This window comes from Pipistrellus hanaki, assembly GCF_964339955.1.
Source record: "Pipistrellus hanaki genome assembly, chromosome: 11".
NCBI lineage: Eukaryota > Metazoa > Chordata > Mammalia > Chiroptera > Vespertilionidae > Pipistrellus > Pipistrellus hanaki.
This window is the reverse complement of record NC_140513.1, coordinates 4444834-4464018: the sequence shown is the minus strand read 5'-3', so window position 1 is coordinate 4464018 and position 19185 is coordinate 4444834. Positions and strand designations below refer to the sequence as shown.

General features: G+C 57.4%; 1 protein-coding gene and 1 long non-coding RNA gene across 4 annotated transcripts; one reads left to right on the top strand and one right to left on the bottom strand.

Moving 5' to 3' along the window:
* The first annotated feature begins 194 nt into the window (after positions 1 to 194).
* SLC27A4 (solute carrier family 27 member 4) lies at positions 195 to 12711 on the top strand. The gene is made up of 13 exons (XM_084899890.1): positions 195 to 477; positions 1785 to 1951; positions 3657 to 4051; positions 5478 to 5636; positions 6860 to 6929; positions 7035 to 7126; positions 7933 to 8042; positions 8285 to 8494; positions 8652 to 8778; positions 9605 to 9742; positions 9933 to 10097; positions 10193 to 10339; positions 11960 to 12711. Exons 2-13 carry the CDS (start codon positions 1791 to 1793, stop codon positions 12115 to 12117), a joined length of 1932 nt encoding a protein of 643 aa, XP_084756016.1. The 5' UTR covers positions 195 to 477; positions 1785 to 1790; the 3' UTR covers positions 12118 to 12711.
* On the bottom strand, positions 10551 to 19177 carry LOC311630636. Of its 3 annotated transcripts, none has more exons than XR_014796426.1 (3): positions 19025 to 19161; positions 18219 to 18318; positions 10551 to 10654 (listed from the first exon to the last, which is right to left on the bottom strand). It is a non-coding gene; the product is annotated as an uncharacterized lncRNA (long non-coding RNA). The 3 variants fall into 3 exon arrangements; XR_014796427.1 differs by lacking the exon at positions 10551 to 10654 and adding an exon at positions 16411 to 16684; XR_014796425.1 differs by lacking the exon at positions 10551 to 10654 and adding an exon at positions 17639 to 17680 and having other exon boundaries at positions 19025 to 19177.
* Positions 19178 to 19185: the final 8 nt, after the last annotated feature.

Here is a 19185-nt window from a genome sequence, read left to right as displayed (position 1 = left end):
ATTGGGAGTTCGGGGCCCAGGCGGAGCCGGCCAGTCTCTTACCCGCACTGGGTGCGGAGGGGAGGGCGGTGGGAAAGGCGGGTCGCGGCGAGAAGAAAGCACGGGTCTCTGCGGCACGGACTACAATTCCCAGGATGCCACGGGGGCGTCGCCTCCGGCCGTCGCGCGCGCAGAGCGGGCTGGGCCAGGTGGCGTCGAGCGCGCTGGGACCGCCCTGCGCCTCTCGCTCTGCGGCTCGCCTCGCTGCCGGCCGGCGCAGCCGGTTTGGGCTGCTGGAGGCAGGCGGGGGGAGGAGCGCCGCGGGCGGGCGGAGCTGGGCGGCAGGAGGGACTGTCCGGGCCATGCAGGGCGCAGAGCTGGCGAGGGGCTCCTGAGACCCGGCTCTGCGCGCCCAGGGCCGGCTGCCGCCCCCCGCGCCCTCCACGCCGCTGCCGGGCCGGATCTGGACGGGGCGCCGCGCGGCGGGGCCGACGCTGGGTGAGCATAGACCAGGCGAGTGGGTCCCTGGGCGGGGGAAGGTGCCCGGCCCGGCGGAGGCAGGTGCGCCGGCCTCGGGTGAGAGGCGCGCCCTGCTGCTGTCTGTCTCCTTGCCGGCCGCTCTGCCGCTACCCTGGCTCTTTAGGGGCCGGGGCTGTATGCAGTGACCGGACCTGAGACAGGGTCCCGAGGGAACTAGGCATCCTCTTCTCTCCACATCCCATCTCCCAGCCTTCCGGGGCGGGCTCCTACCCTTGGCTCTGGCGGCTCTGGAAGGCCAGAGGTCTGAGGACCTTGGAGGTAGATCCTGGCTTTGGAGTTGGGGTCGCTAGTTCAGTACCACCGGCTTCTCCTTTCCGCGTGAAGGAGCGGGAGGTGGTCTGTCAGGGCTCCCTGTGGTCCAGACCATGTCCTCCTTCTGGCGTGGAGGCCCCCCAGCTACCTTACAGCCGTGACCTTCACCCCCTCCCCAGGAATGGGACCTGGAGAAAAGCTCAGCCCTACCTGCCGCCCTCTTGAGCAAATCCGTGAAGAGCCAGGAATAGAACCCCGGCGCTGTAATCTCAGCCCGGCCAGTCTTTCCCCTCCCCCTGAGCCCAATCCCCAAACCTTCACCCGAGTGGCTCGCTGAGTGTGTTTGCGGCGGGGCTTTCAAGGCCCTCTCCCTCTCAATCATCTTTTCCTTTCGGGCAATCAGCTCTCCGCACCTCCGGACTCTACCCCGTTTGCTCTGTCGCCCCCTATGGGCCAGCAGAGCCATGGCGCTGCCGGAGCCTCTGGGCAGGGTCGGGGCTAAGGCCCCTTCCCTGGAAGCTGCCCCTGGGGTGTTGTGGCTTGGCCCGGTCCTCCACACAGCCTGCCCAGGTCTTTGGGTATGGGGGGGGAGCCAGAGGTACTTACCTTAGTACCCCTCCCCAAGCCATTTGGTTAGGGACCCTAGATGTCAGGGGAGTGGACTGTCCTATTTTGGCTGGAAAGGTTTCTGAGAGCAAATCTCACTATACCCATTGCACAGAGGAGGAAACTAAATCCTAAAGCAGGAAAGGTACTTGCCCAAGGTCACTCGGAGAATTATGGGCAGCGATGGGACAAGGGCACTTAGACCTTAGCCTCCTGCCTGTCACCTCTGGAACTCCTCACCTCTCCAATGCCTCTACCTGCCCCTTCCAGACAGCCCTGGAAAGGGAGCCCGTCAATGGCCAAGACACACTACAGGTTGACCCCACGGGGTCATAGTGGCCTGGCTGACTGGGCCAGGGAGTGGAGAACTTGGCCATTTGAATCCACTGACGACCCTGTGCTCACAGGCCAGGATGCTGCTCGGGGCGTCTCTCGTGGGAGCGTTGCTCTTCTCCAAGCTGGTGCTGAAACTGCCCTGGACTCAGGTGGTGTTTTCCCTGCTGTTCCTCTATCTGGGGTCTGGCGGCTGGCGCTTTGTCCGGATCTTCATCAAGACCATCAGGCGCGATGTGTTGTGAGTACCTGGGTTAGCCCTTCCTGGAGCCTCCCGCACCTGTGTGGGCGCCTCGTCCACACGGTTTCCCCAGAACAGACCGGGGCCTCTGCCAGCACAGGGTAGCTGGGCCCCAGAGCAGCAGCCTCTTCTCCATGCTCTTTCCCAGGCACAGGTACCTCCACCGCCAAGGTCACAGTCTCCTCCTGGGGAATCTCCCTGACTTGGTGTCCTTAGCCTGGGGCCAACTCGGGGGCCTGGGACATAGCGTGGAACACTCAGGGAGAGGTGTTGAGACATCTGAAAGGGGTCTGTAGTGGCTAATACTACATCCCTGTGGGAAAGTCCTGTCCCTGGATTGGCATGAGTCTGAGAGGGCTCCGAGTCAGATATGTGGGAAAACCTCCCCAGAGAATGCCAGGTGTGCTCCACAGGGATGTCCTGGACCAGAATCACCTGCTGTTACCTTCTCTGTGCCAGGTGCGAGGCTCTCAGAGCAAGGCAGACCCGGTCCCGGGCCAAGCTTGGACTGGTCTGGGAGATACTTAGGGGATACAGTAATCCCTAAGCTGGCAGTGCCATGTGGGCAGAGACCCTGGCTGTCTTACTCACAGTAATGTCCCAGTGCCCAACACAGTGACTCACACCCAGAACAGGCAGCCCAGCGTTTGTCAGTCTGAGTTGATTTCAAAAGGAAGTAGAGATTGGCCACTGCACAAAGGGTGGTAGCAGCAGAGAGCTGTGGGAGCGGGCAGGGAGATGGCTTAGGCCAGGGCCTCGGGGAATCAGAGAAGGCCTTCTGGGGGCAAAGTAGTTATTTAAAAAAACAAAACAAAAAAAAAATTTTTTTTATTGATTTCAGAGAGGAAGGGAGAGGGAGATAGAGATAGAAACATCAATGATGAAAGAGAATCATTGATTGACTGCTTCCAGTGTGCCCCCACTGGAGATCCAGTCATGTGCCCTTGACCGGAATCAAACCCAGGACCCTTCAATCCTCAGGCTAATGCTCTATCCACTGAGCCAAACAGGCTAGGGCCAAAGTAGTTGTTCTTGAGAGATACCTCAAGGTGGTGGCATCAAGGGATTCCAGCCAGGGGGTACAGCATCACCAAACGCATAGAGGCTGGGAAGCTGAGAGTTCAGGGGTCAGAGGTGGCAGGGGCAGGGCAGGAGAGGGGGTGTGGCCAGCGATTCCACAAACACCTGCTGGCACTGAGCAGGGCCCAGAGGACAAGATGGTGACTAGGATGGAGCCCTCTCCTTGCTGGGCTCACAGAGAAGAAGACTGGACAAATCGCAAACTCATCCTTTATAGGGATGTGGGGGAGATATGATACGGCATTGTGGGAGGCCCTGACAGAGATCTTGACTTGGGCCCTGGAGTCCCAGAATGCTCTGACGGAGCAGCAGACTCAGAGGAGACAGGGCTGGTGGGAGGGGTTGCACTCTGGAGCCAGAGAGGACTGAGCTTCAGATCTCTACCTGCAAAGCCAGGGCAAGCCATGTGCTGGCAGAGCCTTAGTTTCCGCCTCTGCAGGGGAGGGGGTAATTGTCCCGGTCCCTGTACGACATTAGCAAGCTGGCGTGTGTCAGGGGCCCAGCATACAGGGGCTGGACAAGGGGCTTAGGAGCCGTAGGCCCACGGGGCAGCACCCTGGGCCAGGGTGCAGGGACCCCCACTGCCAGCCCAGCAGTCACCGCTCCCTTGCTGGCTCCCGCACAGCGGCGGCATGGTGCTCCTGAAGGTGAAGGCCAAGGTCCGGCGGTACCTGCGGGAGCGGCGGACGGTGCCCATCTTGTTCGCCTCCACGGTACAGCGCCACCCCAACAAGACCGCCCTGATCTTCGAGGGCACCGACACACACTGGACCTTCCGCCAGCTGGATGACTACTCAAGCAGCGTGGCCAACTTCCTGCAGGCCCGGGGCCTGGCCTCCGGCGACGTGGCTGCCCTCTTCATGGAGAACCGCAATGAGTTCGTGGGCCTGTGGCTGGGCATGGCCAAGCTGGGTGTGGAGGCCGCCCTGATCAACACCAACCTCCGGCGGGACGCCCTGCGCCACTGCCTGACCACCTCCCGGGCCCGCGCACTCATCTTCGGCAGCGAGATGGCCCCAGGTGAGCCCCGGAGAGGCAGGGACAGGCAGGGAGTCCCGTGGAGCCTTGCACAGACCTCTTCCAGCCCCGGGAAAGCTGTGTAGCTCAGAGGTTAAGAGCATGAGCCCTGGAGTCAGACGGCCTGGGCTCTGCCGCTAGTAAGCTGGTGATCCTGAGTACCTACTCATCCTACTCATACTGTTTTCAAGGCAATGCTCCACCTGAAGCACTAGCAAAGTGGTGCTGGGTAAGCTCTCAGATTTCTTCTCTTTTTTTCTTTTTAAAATACATTTTATTGATTTTTCACAGAGAGTAAGGGAGAGGGATAGAGAGTTAGAAACAATGATTAGAGAGAATCATCAATCAGCCGCCTCTTGCACACCCCCCTCCGGGGATGTGCCCGCAACCAAGGTACATGCCCTTGAACGGAATTGAACCTGGGACCCTTCAGTCCGCAGGCCAATGCTCTATCCACTGAGCCAAACCGGTTTCAGCTCTCAGATTTCATTGGTAACCATTCTTATGACTAATTAGGCCTCATTTCTTCATCTATAAAATGGGCACAAGAGTCCGTTCTCTGCTGTCCTGCAGAGCTTATGGTTTTGGCCGCCACACTGGGCACTAACTGGGTGCTGAGCGTGTACCTGACTAGCGCAGCTCTAACCTTCACAGAGCCTGCTGAGTACGGGCCTGTCGTCGGCTTTGTAGATGAGGAGCCTGAGGTTCATAGTGGTGAGGAACTCAGGCACCTGGTAAGTGGTGGGACCCAGATTTGATCTGGGCATGGCCACAGTGTTCCTGTTCCTTCTCCCCATGTCGCTGTGGTTTGTGGAGTAATGGACAGGGAAGGTTATTGAGAAGTTGAAAGGGGAAGAGGGCAGGTTCAGCAGGGAGAGTGGAGATGTTTGGACAAAAAAGAGGAAGCCAGAGGAAATGGGGCCAAGTGGGCCAGGACTGGCCCATGCCTAGGGCGGGTGGACATCTGTAATGCCTAGGGGAGCCTGAGAGAAGGTTCCCACTGTCTGAAGAGGCTGGAGGGCTAGCATCTGAGTCCCACTCCTCCCTTCTACCCAGACCCCCACAGACAAGCCTAGTACAGTGGGTAAGAGAGTAAACCTTCCTGTGAAATAGAGCCGGCTTCAGTTCCCAGCTGCAGCATGTTCTGGCTGTGAGCAAGTCCCTCTCATTCTCAGAGCCTCAATTTCCTTATCTGTAAAATGGGCCGATATTGGTACCTACCTCCTAGGGTGTGTGAGCAGGAGAATGCAGATAGAGAGCCCACTGTAGTTAGCCAGAAGCTAATAGGAGCTGTTGCTCCTATCAGCATCTTTCTTATTATGAGGTCCTAGGTGCTTCTCTCTGCCTACCCAGCCAGTCTCCCCCGACAGCATGCCCATGAGCAGAGTTCCTGGGATCTGCCTGCTGATCTGCCCTGTTTCCCCTGCAGCTGTCTTTGAGATCCATGCCAGCTTGGACCCTTCAGTCAGCCTCTTCTGCTCTGGTCCGTGGGAGCCCAGCCTAGTGCCTGCCAGCACAGAGCACCTGGACCCCTTGCTGGAAGATGCCCCCAAGCACCTGCCCAGTTGCCCTGACAAGGGCTTCACAGGTGAGTCTCCCACCCCCACAGAGGAACCCTAAGGTGCCAAGGACAGATCACTGGCCTTATGGCCAGAGGCCTGTGTTCCGCATACTTGCTGTGTGACCTGGAGGGAGTCCTGTCACCTCCCTTTTCCAGCTGGGAAAATGGTACAGTAACTGGGGTTACTGCAGGTTAAATGAGCTGGCATGTAGGGAAGTGCTGGGCATGATGTCGAGTACACAGGAGCTCACACAATCTGATTTGTTGAACAGGCCTTCATGGATGCCTAACGTGCTCAGGGTCATGCGGAGCCCGGGAACCTGCTGTTTCTAAGTTATGTTTGGAATTGGGCCAGGGGCCTTTAAATATTCATCCAGCACCTGTTCGGTGCAGGCCCTTGTAGGGCTGTGATCCTCCCTGTACTGGGCTGCCTGTCTCCACCTCCCCTCCTCCAGGCAGCCCCCCAGGCCCTTTCGCCTCTCTTCTTCCATACCGCCTTGTGGAGCCCATAGCCTGCTGTATCTCCCGGTGGCTCAGAGCGTGGACTAGTTCATATTCTGGCTCTGTCGCTTCTTCCCTTGTGTGACCCTGAACACCTGAGCTGCCCCTCTGAGCCTGGGTTCCTACAGCCATAGGGGGTGGTAGCAGCCTATTTTGTGTAGTGACTAAGGATTGAAATAGATGCACTGGGAACGAGGGTGTGGCAGGAAGGGCTCGGTAACAGGTCATTGTCCTCATTCTAGTCATTTACTCCGTGATGTACAGATCTTATCTCCTGGTGCGGGGACTCGGGCTGGTTCAGCCTGTTGCCCTCATGGTGTGCAGCCTAGGCTGGCACAGGGCAGGCACACAAGTGCAGGAGATGGTAGACAGGGAACACGCAGTCACCCCACGGTGTTCGGACCTCCTGGAGCCTCCAGCCTGGGGGTGCTGAGTCCCATCTTGGACAGGCCCTGCGCTTCCCTTTGTCCTCAGGTTGGGATGCCGGTCTGCACCTGCCTGTCTCACGCAGCTGCAGCCTCCACTGTGTCTCTCTGGGGCTGGCACAGAGTGAGGGCCAGAAAAGGGTTGTTGACGGAACAGACGCAGGCATTAGAGCAGAGAGTGGTGTCTGGGCTCAGCAGAGCAGGCCTGGAGGAGGTGTGATGGGAATGGGCCCTGAATGGCACACATACACACGTGTCCGTCTGACTCTGTCTCAGCCCTCTGCTGCCCCCTCTCACAGATGCTTATGTGTCTGTTTTCTTCAGATAAGCTCTTCTACATCTATACATCGGGCACCACGGGGCTGCCCAAAGCTGCCATCGTGGTGCACAGCAGGTAAGGGACCGGTGCCTGGGAGTAAGAACCGGGGTGACAGGGCCCAGGAGCCCCCCTTCTGCTTTCCCAGAGGCCCGCTGAGCTCTCTGCCCTCTGCCTTCCCAGGTATTACCGCATGGCTTCCCTGGTGTACTACGGCTTTCGCATGCGTCCCGATGACATCGTCTACGACTGCCTCCCGCTCTACCACTCCGCCGGTAACGTGGGCCGCTCCTCCGTCCCCAGAGCCCCTGGGGCCTCAGGAACCCTGGCCCTCTTGGCAGGCAGCAGGTTGCGGTAGAAACACATGAGCTTTCAAGGGTAGTCAGGGTTCAGATCCAGATGTGGCCATTGACTGGAGCTCTGACAAGGATGGCCAAAAAATAAACAACAACAAAAACGAGATGGCCACTCCAGTCTGATCGCTTGTATGGCCATGTCCCGCAGGGCACCGGGGCTGGTCTGACTGTTCAGTTTGTTCCCGTGGACATACATGGCCTTGCTGCTTGGTCTTAGGGAAGACAGAGATGGAATAATATAGTTCCTGTCCTCAAGGTGCTTTGAGTTGGGTGTGTGTTGGGGCAGGATGAATGATGGAGGCCCACCTTACATGATACAGGAAATGGCATGGTGAGTGTGGGAGGGTCAGGGAGCAGGAGCTCAGCTCCAGGGAAGAGCTCGGTCTGGCCTGGAAGGCTTCCTGGAAGAGGTGTATTCAGTGCAGGCAGATGTGAGGTGCAGAAGCCAGGCGGCTAACTTGGTCCCCCAGTTGAAGGGCATCATTACGGTTATCAGAACAGGAACTCGGGGTCAGCTCTGCAGACTCTGGGGGAGTGTGTAATCGACCCAATAGGCACAGGGAAGCCATGGAGGATGTCTGACTAGGGGAGTGATTATCGTTGGTGTTGGAGGGAGAGGACAGGAAAGAGAGACCAAGGGAAAGGACCTTTGGGCTGGGTAAGACGAGGCTCTGGAGGGAAGGGTATCCCATCTCGCTGACCTCCAGGGCTTCCTCTGCCTTCAGGAAACATCGTGGGAATCGGGCAGTGCCTGCTCCATGGCATGACAGTGGTTATCCGGAAGAAATTCTCCGCCTCTCGGTTCTGGGATGATTGTATCAAGTATAACTGCACAGTGAGTGAGAGGGAAGGAGATGAGCCATCCCTGCCCCCCCACCAGCCCCACTAGGGGGCTCTGTCTTACGGCTGAGGCAGCCAGTTGTTCATTGTTCAGATGGAGAGGTTGAGGCCCGGAGAGGAAAAGGGTTGCCCGGTGGGGAGGGGGGCCAGAGCTGGTAGGGGAAGGGGCCCGAGAAACTGGAGGTGGGAAGTGAGAGCAACCTCCGGGACCCAAACTCACCCCCAGTCCGCCTCCAGATCGTGCAGTACATCGGCGAGCTGTGCCGCTACCTCCTGAACCAGCCGCCCCGGGAGGCGGAGAACCGGCACCGGGTGCGCATGGCGCTGGGCAACGGCCTCCGACAGTCCATATGGACGGAATTCTCCGGTCGCTTCAACATCCCCCAGGTGGCCGAGTTCTACGGGGCCACCGAGTGCAACTGCAGCCTGGGCAACTTTGACAGCCAGGTATACTCCGGGGGGGACATGGATGGATCGCGGAGGCACTGGCAGCAGGAGGGAGGGCAGAGTTCCAGCAGGGAGAGTGGTGCTGGCGTGTCCTCGCACACCTTGCCCGGTTTTGAGCGCACGGGGAGAGCCCAGGCCCAAGTCTTGGCCTTTGCAGGTGGGAGCCTGTGGCTTCAACAGCCGCATCCTGTCCTTCGTGTACCCAATCCGGCTAGTGCGTGTCAACGAGGACACCATGGAGCTGATCCGGGGGCCCGACGGTGTCTGCCTTCCCTGCCAGCCAGGTCTGTGCTGGGGGTGGGGGTCGGGATTGGGGGTCAGCGGGGAGGGGTTGGCCCAGGAGGAAAACAGGACAGGGGTGGGCTGGAGGTAACCCTGACTGACCAGTGGCCGTCAGTCAGTTCTTTTTTAAAAAAATATATATTTTATTGATTTTTATACAGAGAGAAAGGGAGAGAGATAGAGAGTTAGAAACATCGATGAGAGAGAGTCATCGATCAGCTGCCTCTTGCACACCCCCTACTGGGGATGTGCCCGCAACCAAGGTACATGCCCTTGACCGGAATCGAACCCGGGACCCTTCAGTCCCCAAGCCGATGCTCTATCCATTGAGCCAAACTGGTCCCGGCGTCAGTCAGTTCTTAGTCGTTTATTCCCTCTGTTCATCTCTTCTCTGTTGTGTTGAGGACCTGGGTCCAGGCCGCCTGGGACGATCCTCGCTCAGCCCTTTAGCTCTGGGCCCGAGACCCCCACCCAGCATCGGGGCTGATGGCAGCACTGCCTCACGGGGTGGCCCGGAGGATCCTGTGCTGCAGAGCATGAAGCTCTTTGAGCTGAGCCAGGAGCCCAGGGAATGCTGCTGTGGCCAGACTGTCCGTGTAGGGTTCAGGCACCCTGTCAGCTATCTGTCCATCCTTCCTTCGGCTCAGTGACCAGATACCACCGAGTGCCCACGTGTGTCAGACCTGCCAAGAGAAGCGCCCTGCCTTGGGGGGCTGCACTGGGAAGTAGTGTGACCAGAGGGCAGATCAGCACGTCGGGTGCATTTGGGGGCGGGGGGTTCGGAGAAGAGGCCACCATGGCAAATCTGGCCCCGCCTCCCGCCCCCAGGTGAGCCGGGCCAGTTGGTGGGCCGCATCATCCAGCAGGACCCCCTGCGGCGCTTCGACGGCTACCTCAACCAGGGTGCCAACAACAAGAAGATCGCCAAGGATGTCTTCAAAAAGGGGGACCAGGCTTACCTCACCGGTGAGCGGGCGCCTCTCCCTAGCCCTTCACGGCCCCAGCGGAGGGTCGGGACGGGGAGCGAGGAGGGGTCTTTGCCACCTTCAGAGGACACCTCCCCAGGACCCGCCCAATCCCATCCCCTTCAGCCAAGCCAGTTCTTGGGATCCAGCCAGGACTGCTGGCCTAAGCCCTGCCTCACACCCCCTCCCAGGTGACGTGCTGGTGATGGATGAGCTGGGCTACCTGTATTTCCGAGACCGCACGGGGGACACGTTCCGCTGGAAGGGCGAGAATGTGTCCACCACGGAGGTGGAGGGCACGCTCAGCCGCCTGCTGGACATGGCCGATGTGGCAGTGTACGGGGTCGAGGTGCCAGGTATCTTTGTGTGGGCGGGTGGGAGGTACCCGGTATGTGTACCCGGAGGTGCCACGAGGGGGCACTGCCAGCCGCTCACTGTTCACTCCACTCAGGAACCGAGGGCCGAGCCGGAATGGCTGCTGTGGCCAACCCCTCGGGCAGTTGCGACCTGGAGCGCTTTGCACAGCTGCTGGAGAAAGAGCTGCCCCTCTACGCCCGTCCCATCTTCCTGCGCCTCATGCCTGAGCTTCACAAAACAGGTCTGTCTCCCCTGCTCCAACGTGCAGTGCAGGCCTCGGCTCCTTCCAGGTTCCTTCCCAGTTCCTTCTTGAGAGACCTGGGTGCTGTCACTTGAACTTCACCCATAGCTTAGCCAGGTAGTTGATAAACTGACCTCCCTGTGTGCAAGTGAGCAGATGGAGTCTTCAGAGAGAGAAGTTCATCCATTCATTAATGGAAGAAATGTTGAGTCCCAGCTATGTGCCAGGCACTGTGCTGGGCCCTGGGGGCCTAGGTAACGGTTTCTGACGGGACCTGTGCTTTCCGGTTGCTTCTGGCGCAGTAGCGGAGACAGCCTAAGGAAGGGAATTCCAAGATTAAGAAGGGAATTCTGATCAAACTGGCAGAAAAGTGAATGAAGGGGTTTCGGAGGACTGGGAGGCTCCCTGAGGAGGTGACGTTTAGGCTGAGACCTGAGTGAGGAGGAGGCCTCTATCAGTGGGAGGCAGTCTGGGCTCCGGGAGCAGCAGTGTGAAGCCTGAGGCAGGAGGACCTTGGGCACTAGAGGCGTAAAAGGAGGCCCCCAAAGCGGGAGTCAGTGAGGGGTGGGCAGTGGCATGAGGGGGGAAGAGAGGCTAACAGGGCTGGAAGCCCAGAGCCTTGGGGGCTGGGGTGGGGGCAGTAGGGAGCTACAGGATTGGTTGAGCAGGTAGTAGCTAGCCAGATTCAGGTTCTGCAAAGCCCTCTTGCTGCTGCATGGAGTGGGGGGCGGGGGTAGCAGGCTGCCAGGGCGGGGCGTGGGGAGAGTGTGTGGTCGTCATCCCGGGAAGAGATGAGTTGTGGGTCTACAGTGGCGTGACAGACGGTGCCATTCTTCCGTCTTGGCGCACTGACAACTTGGGAGTGATCTGGTGGGTAGGAAGTCCACAGCCTGACCCCCGTCCTGCTCTGCTCGGTCCCTGCTGCCCTGCCCCAACTCTCCTCACTTCCCGGCCCTTCCCTGGCTGCTCAGCCTCAGGTCTCACTTGCCTGGTCACCTCCCACATGGTTATCATGTCAGCCCTGCTTGATAGTACCCTGTTTCCCCGAAAATAAGACAGTGCCTTATATTAATTTTTTCTCCCAAAGTTGCGCTAGGTCTTATTTTCAGGGGATGTCTTATCTTTCCATGTGCTAGGTCTTATTTTCGGAGGATGTCTTATTTTCGGGGAAACATGGCATTAAAAAAAGCCACTGCCACTATTTCAGAGATGTTAAAATCTGAAAGCATGTACATCTTAGAATCCATAGCATATGGATGGACACGGTTTGATGAGCAGATTAAATGCCAGGGAGGTGCTCAGATCACAGGAGCCATCACAGAGACCCAAGTTCTGCTCCCTCTGCCGTCACTCAGTATGTGGCTGTGGACAAATAGCTCCCATATTTTGGGTCTCAGTTTCCCCTTTTGTAAAAAGGAGGTGGGTAATGCAGGGCTGCTCTGAGAATCGGTACATAATGAAGTGGATGGAGCCTTCTTTGCAAACTACAAAGGGATCTGCCCCCCCACATGTGCCCTATCCTCTGTCTCTCTGGTCTTCCTCTGTCAGTGGGTGGGTTCCCGGGAGCTCAGCCCCTGCCTGCACCCTCTGATTCTCCCTCCCCGGCCTCTGCTCCCTCAGGGACGTTTAAGTTACAGAAGACAGAGCTGCGGAAGGAAGGCTTTGACCCTGCCGCTGTGAAAGACCCGCTGTTCTACCTAAATGCCCGGAAGGGCCGCTACCTACCGCTGGACCAAGAGGCCTACACCCGCATCCAGGCTGGCGAGGAGAAGCTGTGATCTGCCCTGAGACCCTCAGGGCCAGCAGATACTGGGTCCAGAGCCCCAGCTCACACCCCAAAGGGGTCCTGGGTAATGCCAGACCAAAGCAAGCAGGGCCCAGCACCTCACAGTTGAGGTGCTGGCCCCCTCCCCCTTCAAACTGCCAAGTGACTCACTGCCGCCTCCGCCTCCGCCTCCCCCAGCGGCTTTCTGTGAAAGCCTCATGTCCCGTGTCTTCGAGGCCAGGCAGGGCCCCAGGCTGAGACTGACTGGGCCCCTCAGGATGATGTCTTGGGTCAGGCCAGGGGAGGGAGGGTCGCCAAGCGCTCCTCCGAGAGCCAGGGAGGTTGTAAATGGGACCAGGGCATTAGTCCCCAGACTCAGGAAGCCAGTAGAGTGGGCAGAGACAGAAGGAAGATGGGAGAGGACCCCGACCTGCAGCAGGCCGCCCAACTGCGCCTCCTCCCTCCTCCCCTCTCCCTGGTGGCTGTCCTCAGGCAGGGCCTTTCTGCCTGGGTCTGTCCATGTCACCTCCATCTCAGTCCTGACCTGGCTTTGGGAGGAGGGGTGGGGGCACTCAAGGGCCAATAAACTCTGCCTTGACTCCCCCCAGCCTGTGTGCATGCCACCTGAGCTCTCCCAGCCTACGCAGGCCCCACCTGCTGCCCCGCTGGCCCCTTCACTCACGCACCCATCTGTTCACTCCTTTGGGCTTAGGGCAGGTGAGATGCTACAGCTCCCACCTGGGTCTTGGGCAAGTGACTCGGTCTTTCCACCAGGGAAATGGGATTAAGGAGGGTTCAAAGAACTGAAGGTAGCCATTATGAGGAAAGGGCTGCTCAGAGCCTTGGAAAGAGGAAACCTAGCCCAGAGCAGGGTCCCCCCTGCAGACCTTTGCTCATGTCCCCTTTTCCTGGGATGCGCTCCCCTAGGGGGTTGCAGGCCCTGCCGAGGCAGAGCAGGGCTGCCTAACGAGCTCTAGCAGAGTTCAGGAAAGCTCTCTGGAGCAGGCTTACCGGGGCTCCAGAGTCAGCAGTGCCCTTGGCCCCATCACTGGAGTTACACCCAGGCTGGGAACGCAAGGCCTGATGGGAAAGGAGTCCGACCCAGCCCAGGGCATTAGGCACTGCATCCCTGATTTTTGTCTTCACTGTGTCACTTGGCTGAGGTCACATAGCAAGTAGTGGGGGCTGGAATGTAAACCCCAGGCCAGGGGGCCCTTCCCACTGCTCCACCCACCTCCGGGTGTAGAAGACAACAGGGAAGCCAGAAGCATTCCCATTCCACACATGCCTGCAGAGCATCTATGGGCCACGCCCTAGGCCAGCAGCTGGCCGTTCAGGGGGAGGGTTGCCTTCTGGGGAAGTGACTTTTGAAGAGGAGTCTGGTGATTCTCTTGGAGGCAAATTGGGGGGCGGGGGGGGGGTTGGGTGGCAGTTGGCCCAGTGGGAAGCGATGCTAAGTGGGGTTGGGCGGCGGGAGGGGGCTTGTGGGCTGTTACCAGGCATGGCTGCAGTGCTCCGATGTGACCGGCAGAGGGCGTGCAGAGACTGCAGAATCCCTCCGGGCCTCACCCCGGCAAGTGCGAAGCAGGGATTGGGTCCTCTCCTCAAGCCCCAGCAGGTACCCATCCCAGAAGACCCTGCGGTGGGCTTTCGAGGCTTCCAAGGGGCTGGGCTGGCCTGAGAGCACGGCTGTGTACCTTTTTTTCTTTTCATATATATGTGTATTTATTTTTTATTGATTTGAGAGAAACATCCATGTGAGGAACATCTATTGATTGCCTCTCATTCGCACCTAATCAGGGATCAAACCCACAACCTGGTATATGCCCTGACAGGAAATCAAACCCTAACCCTTTCAGTGTACAGGACTACGTGGCCTTGTATCTTTAACCCTCAGCAGTGCGCGCTCTCCAATGGGAAGGAGCTTAAGCCTTTCTCCAGATTGAACAGCCCCCAAAGGCAGTATGGAGTGGTGGCGGCTCCAGCTCGGGAGGCAGACGGGCCTGTGTTCAAGTCCAGGCCGTTAGTCAGGTTCAGCCTGTTTTCTCTCCGGAAGGAACCTACATCGCTGTCTTTGTGGACATGCAATAAGATCGTGCATGGGAATCTCAGCATGGGGTCTGGTGCTAACGCTGCTCAGTATATGGTAGTTAAAAAGGAACATATGTTCAGGTGTTAAGACCCCAGACTAGACCTAAGTTCCCCACTTACATATCAGCCCCTCCATGAAGGGGTGGGACTGGTGGGCCTCTGGGCCTTGCAGCCTCATGCACATCTGTCTGTGTGAGGTGTCTCCATGCACACAGTAGGTGCTTGTGACGTTAATGGTAGTGCCTATTACAGGGCACCAAGTAATTTCATCTACGGAGCAGATTCTAAAGGAGTTTGTGCAGGGGGTAGAGTGGGTGAGGGTGAGCAAGACAAAGACCCAGGCCCTAGATTTACCTGGGGAAGGCAGAGGAGGCTGGCAGTAAAGCAGCAAAGGGTACGTGCTTAGCTTAGCTGACCTAATCTGGCTTCCTGACAGCACAAGAAGGGGGGGGGGGGGGGGCGTGTTTCCAGGTCAGAGAGACTTTTCAAAGAAGAGCGCCAAGAATCTGGGGGGGAAGAGTGTTCTAAACAGAAGGAGCAGCAAAACATAGAGGCCTGGAGGGCAGAGCAGATGAAAGAAGTGCAGTTTGGCTGCCAGGGAGTGGAGAGGCGAGGCTAGATGTGAAAATGAGTGCCCGTGGGCACGTGTAATGGCACACCTCCAGAGCCGCTGGAGGGCCCCGTGTGCAGGGGAAGGCTCCTCAGACTCGCTAACAGCCACCGCGTGGGGACCTCTGCCTGGTGTCCGGAATTGTGCAAAGCACTTCCTGTGCACTACTCCATTAAATCCGTAACAAAGCAGCTGCTATTCTGATGCTCAGGGAGTCGGAGTCCCTCCGTTAACTGCAGAGCCTGTGAAGGGCGGCGCTGGGAGGCCAGGCCCCGTTCCGGAGCCTCCGTGTTCCCATCCGCAGCCTGCGCCCCGGAGGCCTGCCTCCAGCGCCCCCGGAGGTCCTGCCGCCCTCGGGACAGGCAAGTGGCCGCCAAGCCAGTGCGTGGCCTGCCGCTTTCAGCTCCTGGGAAGAAGGTTAAATGCCTCCGAGGGGCCCATTGGAGCGGCGGCCGAGGAGGGGGCGAGCGAGCGACTTTCAAAGGACCTGAATGGGCGGCGGGCCCCTCCCCCCGGGAGGCCCGCTTCCTCCGCCTAATGATATTCTGGCTCGGCCGGCCTTTGGCGGCAGTTTAACCCGAGCCGGGGTGGATTTCTTTCTCACTGATCTCAGCTTGACACCCAATTAGCACAAGAATGGGAGGAGGAAGCCTGCGAGAGGCGCCTCCCAGCCTCCCCGGCCGCACGAGGGGAGCCGGCGGGGAGACAAAGGGCAGCGGGCAGGGGGCACCCGCGCCCTCGCCTCCCCCGCGGACCCCGCCTTTGTCTCCGCAGCAGCTTCTGAAGGGACGGAGGCCGACGCCCGGGCCGGCCGGCTGGCCGGAGAGGACGGGATGGGGCCGGGGGAGCTGGGGGCGGTGGAAGCTTCTGCGGGGTCCCAGGGGGAGGCCCGGGGGGAGCTGCCCTGCCAGAGAGAGGTCCAGGGAGGAGGGCACAGCAGCTGGGGTGAGGCCCGACGTTTAGGGGTTCCAGCGGTCCTGGGCCTCAGCTCTTCTCATTTGGAAAAAGGGGATTGACCTGGCCAGAGAGCTCAGCTAGAGCACCGTACCTATACGCCTAGGTTTTGGGTTTGATCTCCCATCAAGGCACATGCAGGAATCAATGCATGAACGCATAAGTTAGTGGGACAACAATCAATGTTTGTTTCCTCCTGCCTCTTTCTAAACTCAATAAAAAAAAATTTCCCCCCCCAAAAAATAAGACTCATAGTCCCTGTGAGGAAGCAACCTGGTAATTCATGTAAAACACCTGGCAGGTGCAATGTGGGCATGGAGTGGCGTAGGGTAGGGGGCAGAATGAGTCCCCAGCACTCACAGAATGGCGGATTTATCCGGAAGGCAGCTCCCAGTCTCTGGGGCTAAGCCAGGAGAAGCTGCCGGCCCGCCTGTGGAGACGGGGAAGGATCCCCACTGCTCCAGGAGGGACGGAATCCTCTGGCTTTCCCAGCACCGGCTCCCTCCCCACCCCCGCCTCCCACAATTCCTCTGGATTGGGGTTTAGTAGTGACCTCCGGGCTGGATCCCTCCTTCTGCTCCTAGTGTCCCCCCTACCTCCTGCTCCCCCTTCATGACGCTGACTGCGCTGTGTGCTCCGTTTCTGGTTTTTAAAAATATGTTTTTATTTATTTCAGAGAGGAAGGGAAAGGAGAGAGAGAGAAACATCAATGGTGAGAGAGAATCATTGCTCAACTGCCTCCTGTATGTCCTCTACTGGGAATCGAGCCCACAACCCAGCCATGTGTCCCCAATGATCGGAATTGAACCGTGATCTCCTGGTTTATAGGTTGATACTCAACAACTGAGTCTGGGTTGTTGTTGTTGTTTTTTGTGTGTGTTTGTTTTTTAAATCCTCACCTGAAGATATTTTTTTCCATTGATTTCTAGAGTAGAAGGGGGGTGGAGAAAGAGAGAGAAACATCAAAGTGAGAGTGACAAATCAATCGGTGCCTCCTGCACATGTCCAAACAGGGGCTGGAGAACCTGTAACTAAGGTGTGTGCCCTTGACCCTTTGGTTCCTGGGCCAGAGCTCTAACCACTGAGCAGGAGCCAGAGCCATTTTATACATTTTTTTTTCTTTTTTCTTTTTTTAAAAAGTATATTTTATTGATTTTTCACAGAGAGGAAGAGAGAGGGACAGAGAGCTGGAAACATTGATGAGAGAGAAGCATCAATCAGCTGCCTCTTGCACATCCCCCACAGGGGATGTGCCCACAACCAAGGTACATGCCCTTGACCGGAATCGAACCCAGGACCCTTCAGTCCACAGGCCAATGCTCTATCCACTGAGCCAAACCGGTTTCGGCTATACATTTTTTTTTCTTTCATCTGTGTCTCCTAGAACAGTGGTTGCCAACCTTTCAGACCTCACGGACCACCGGTTGGTGACTGCTGACCTAGAACATCAGCCCCTGAGGGCAGGGACCCCATTGGTTTCGTTCACCATTGTATTCCCCGCACAGCACTGCCTGGCACTTAATGCGTGCTCAGTGAGTGTTTATGAAATGGATGAAGCTCTTCAAATGCTCCTCAGCTCTCCAGTTCAAGAGGTGGGAGTTCCCAGGGCAGAGGATATTCAACTCAGAGGTAGGCTGGGATCAGAGGCTCAAAGAACTCCTGAATGACTTCTGGGAAGGCCCTTATCTTGTTAGCAAAGAGAAGCCCATTAAATGATTTTGAGCAGGGGAGTGATATGTGTTCATTCATTCATTCATTCATTCAGCAAGCACTTACCAGACCCCAAACAATGTGCAATATAAATACCATGAGCTAGGGGTCAAAAATGAATCAGGCAAGGTTTATACGCTGAGGGAGCTGGATCCAGTGAAATAATCTAAGAAGAATATTTTTGTTGAAAGGACTTTAAGATCCTTTGGTTCTGAGGCGGGGGGAGGAGGGGGGAGATCCTTTGGTCCTAAACCTTTTTTCTAGATTGGGGAAACTGAGTTCCAGAGAGGAGATGTGACCTATCCAACATGGTGAATGTGGGCCTCTCCGTTTACATAAGATTCCTTTGCAGTTTGAGAACCAGGGCTGGGTCTCATTTGTCCAAACTTGGTGACTGGTTGTAGGAGAGGGTTAAGAACAATGTCCAAGGTTTGCTGTTTGAGTGTTGCAGTGGGTGGCAGTGGTATATTTGAGAAGGCACTGAGCCAAAAACTCATTTAGTCCTCACAAAAACCCTATGAAGTCGGGGCTGTTATTATCATCCCTGTTTTACAGACTAGGAAACTGAGGCACAAAGATGTTTAGGGACTTGCCCAAAGATACAGCTAGGAAGTGGTGGGACCCAGATATTAAGCTGGCAGTTAAACTCAACCTTTAACCATTACATCATTCTGCCCTTAACCAGCAGACTGCACCACCCTCCTCTACCAGTGCCCAGCTCGATTTTGGAAGCGCTGTGGTTTACATACCCTGAGACATCCACTTCACTCCATCTGTGCCCGGAGCTTCTGTCACAGGCTCCAGCGGTCTCCCCGTCTTCTTCCTTGTTCCTCCGAACCATTCTCCACACTGCAGCCAGAAAGGATATCTTACAACAGTTCTAATGTCGCCCCCTCTTAAAACTCTCCAAAGGCCACCCAGTGTCCTTAGAATAGAGACTGAAATTCTTCCCTGGCTCACAAGGCATGATTTGATCCTTGCCCACTTTTCTAGCCTCATGTCTGATCAGGTCCTCTGTTCCCCAGTTTGCACCTTCCGGGCTTGTTGATCCAGCTTGCTCTCCCACCCACATCCTCTGCACCTTCCGTTCTCCACACTGGAATGCTCCCGGAGGTTTCTCTCCCCTGACATCCACATCGATAATTCTCCTCAGGCTTTAAAAGCTCAGCTCAAACTGAGTCACTTCTTTGAGGTTTTTTACATTTACTAGGAAGGCTGATATGTTTACATGATCAGCGTTAGTTTCCCCCACTAAACTGTGGGTGCCCCATTGCAGGATGGTTCACCACTGCACCCACAGCACCCACCAAGATGCCTGGTCCACAGAGGACGGGCAATAAATATCTGCAGACTGAGTGAAATCCAACTCGACAGCGAAGGGTGGGGGAAGGGGGGTGGATGGCGAGTCGATAGCCCAGGAGAGAGATTTCTGGGCTGTAAATAAAGATTGGAGGGGTCAATCTTTGTTTACAGAATAAAGTGGACGGGCTCGCACAAGCGGTGTGCGGACAAGATATTTGTAACTAATCCCAAGATACACAGTAACGTGGCTCACAGTCGCTGCGCAAAGATGCGGCGGGCTCTCCTCCGCCCGGCTGCGGCTTCCAAGTCGCTGCCCACCTTGGGGGTCTGAGCCCCTTCCGTAAAGGACGGAGAGGGACCAACTCAAAGGACCACCCCCTGCCCCGGCCCGTGACCTGCCACGCCCACTCCGGG